General features: G+C 39.3%; 1 protein-coding gene across 1 annotated transcript in view; it reads right to left on the bottom strand.

The window, feature by feature from the left end:
* Window positions 1-1,430: 1,430 nt before the first annotated feature.
* Window positions 1,431-3,319, bottom strand: part of LOC119580650 — a 6,436-nt gene continuing 4,547 nt past the window's right edge. The window contains exons 2-5 of the mRNA XM_037928752.1: window positions 3,291-3,319; window positions 2,756-2,967; window positions 2,403-2,515; window positions 1,431-1,934 (exon numbers count right to left, since the gene is read on the bottom strand). The exon at window positions 3,291-3,319 is cut by the window's right edge and continues 55 nt beyond it. Of these exons, the coding sequence (XP_037784680.1) occupies window positions 1,706-1,934; window positions 2,403-2,515; window positions 2,756-2,967; window positions 3,291-3,319 (583 nt within the window). The 3' untranslated portion in view covers window positions 1,431-1,705. The remainder of the gene's footprint in view (window positions 1,935-2,402; window positions 2,516-2,755; window positions 2,968-3,290) is intronic.

Raw genomic sequence — 3,319 nt, 5'->3', positions numbered from 1 at the left:
TGGCTTCCGCTTTCCTACCTCCAAATCTTTCTCCATCCTTTTCCCTCGCGCATGTGTAGGTCCCCAACCTCCACTCTTCTTATATGGCGCTCCACTCCAATACCGCTCCTCTGGCAAATTCCTTAGCTTCATTTATTTTTTTATTCCAAATTGTCCTGGCAAGACCATATCTTTTACATTAAAGAAAAAGCTCGCTGCCGCCTCCGAATCTTACAAGCTCTATCCCATATATCCTGGGGCTCAGATCGCAAAACTCTCCTCCATCTTCATGTTACCTTGATCCTCTTCACTCTCGATTATGGATGCCATATCTACTCCTTTGCCTCAACCTCTCTCCTTGCTCATCAATCCACCAATGCGGTCTTCGCTTAGCCCAAGGCGCCCTCTGCTCCTCTCTAGTTGAGAGCCTGTACACTGAATCAAGCATGCCATCTCCCTCTCGACGTCGTACCCTTCTCTCTCGATTCCACCAATTTCCCAGCACCAAACTAACTATCCCACGATCCCTGTTTCCTACCTTTGCTTCTTCTCCACCTTTACTTACTCCTTTTTGCATTTTCTACTGTGGCCGTTTCCCTTTTCATATATATATGTATATATATATATATATATATATATATATATATATATATATATATATATATATATATATACATATATATATGTATATATGTATGGATATATTATGACTATAGTGAATCAATTCATAACATCACCAGCGTGTTCTTATAATCCAACTTTTGGTGAAAAGGTACAGCTCTAAACTTTACTGGAATTTAACTATTGCTGGAGCTTACAAATTATGTTTCATCTGTCGACAGATCTCCATGGGTCAAAAGATTTCTTTCCACCCAGTTACCATATGCAGGGGCGTCACTTCATGTTATGAGTTGGGGGGGTGACGGGCAAATTTGCCCTGAAAAAATAATTTTTGCCCTGCAAATCACGAAAAAGAAAATGCTCACTAGCTCTTTATAAGTAGCCCGGAATGAACCATCAACCAGTATTATATATCGTATTATTGGTAGAAAATTATAAATTATAAATACCAGAAAATTTGCCCTGCAGAACTAGATTTTGCCCTGCAAAAAGAGGCTTTTTAAAGAGTTGGGGGGGTGAACCACCCCCCATACCCCCCCTTAAGTGACGCCCCAGACCACATGGGGAACACCCATATGGTATCTAGATGAGTTCATATAAAGCCTTTAGAGTTAAGATGCTATATATATATATATATATATATATATATATATATATATATATATATATATATATATATTATATATATATATATATATATATAGCCTAATATACTAACATTGTAGGAAGCGTACTTGGGGTGAAATACATGCCTGTGTACTTTGCTTCCTTGCCGATCATTCTCAAGATATTGTACAAATGAACGATTCTTTCATCAACTGAGGGTATTGTATATAACAACAAAAAAAAAATGCATATTTATAAATATTAATCTATAATTTCAAAAGTACAATCTCGCAACAGATATGACTGCAACGACATTCATTTCTGTAATGTAATTCTATTTGTATATAGGCTTTCAAAAAGAAGAAATAATGATAATAAAAAAACGTGTAATCTATGCAAAATACAGATTAAAATACAATTAATGCACAAACATTCATATGAAACGACATCGGGTTTCCCCTTACTACTACAAAATATTTTCACTCTACAACGATAACGATTATACTTTGACGAAAAATTTGCTGCTGAGAGGACTTCCACACGGCAGTTCTTTGTTGGTCAGTGCCTTGATGACGTCATAGGACGGGAGGGGGCATGTCGGGAATGCAACACTGCATTGGTTGGCTGCCGATGTAAGCCCCGCCCATATACCAATGAAGGCTGCGTACTGGTACTTTGATTTAGGCTTGTTTATGTCCGTCCAGGCTACTGGGGCGCCTGTCTGAGGGCTGAAATTATTATTATTTTTTAAATGAACGTACATGATTTAGATCAGATCAAGTAAAATAGGCAGGTGCATATCGGCGTATGAAGGTTACATCAGGTGAAACTTTTGTCGATGGTTCAAGAATAGAATGTAGATTGACAGACAACTGCGAATGTTACTCCTTATGAAAAAGTAGGAACTTGTTTTTTTATCTAATACCAAATTCACTACTCGTGACAAAGCACAAATATATTCAGTTATTTACTGATCATGTAGGTGTCTGCGAATCCGGGGCTTCAACAAGGGTCGTAAATTCAAGGCCTTGGATGCCTTATAGGCACTGTAAATCCCAAATGTATTGCTAGTATATTGAAAGCTAATTGCTATACATATTAATGTTACCACGAGGAAGGGTCAACTAGCAGCAGCATGGTCAATTTTGCAGGGTGTACACTCTAAGGTAGTCAACATGAGGATTATATTGCCTCACCTGAGGATCTCAATGACGGCCGTGTGCCCGGGTGTCCTCTTCTCAGGCGGGGTCCTGGAGGCTTCACACAGGGCCAAGGCCGTGCAGCCAGCGTCATCCAGGTCACTCAGCACCTACGTGCGAGAACAGTTTTTGGGGAAGGCTATTTTTCTGATGCTGGTTTAATGAGTGTAACATGGTAAAAAAATATCAATTAGTCGCAAAATTGTTAGACAAAACTGCACCTGAAGGAGATAATGGCGATATTAAACTTTTACTAAGGATTCTTTAAATATAGGAAAGTGGGCGAAAAAATATTTAAAAAATTCTCAGTTAAAAAAAAAAACTTCTGTGTATAAAAGGAAAAATCAGACCTTGTAAACAGCTTCCCGAAGGAAACGTTCTTCCGCACCAGTCAGCGTTCCAGCTGCGACGTCCCTCTTCTTTCTTCCCGCTGAGGAAGGCACGAATCGGCCATCCTCCGGGGGTAAAGGCCTGTAGTCGAGACCATGGGCGTTGAAATGTATGCGGCGGCATCTCTGTTTTAATGCCGATGGTTTCATCCATAGTGCTGCTTGATACAATACTACGTGGCATTTTTATTTGACTGTAATCTGTGCAATAATTTGTTATGTGACATGCCGAAATTTTCATTCTGATAGTGTGCTAAAAGCAATACTACGTTGCAAACGTACATGTCTATTGTCACTCATGATCATCAATTGCAACTTACATTTTATGTGCATGACGGAACTTTGCATCCAGTACTTTCCAGATAAAGCAATAGTGTGCAACGCATATTCTAATTGTCAAAACGATTCTTGTAGACGATCATAGCTTCGCCTTCCCAATCCGTGAACACAAATCTTCAATACCTTCTAGCAAACGCAGCTCTAGTCGGAACCTTACCCCTGTCTGTGCCAGTGATGAAGTGCGGA

Source organism: Penaeus monodon, chromosome 14, assembly GCF_015228065.2.
Source record: "Penaeus monodon isolate SGIC_2016 chromosome 14, NSTDA_Pmon_1, whole genome shotgun sequence".
Lineage (NCBI taxonomy): Eukaryota > Metazoa > Arthropoda > Malacostraca > Decapoda > Penaeidae > Penaeus > Penaeus monodon.
This window is presented reverse-complemented; position numbering and strand designations above follow the sequence as displayed.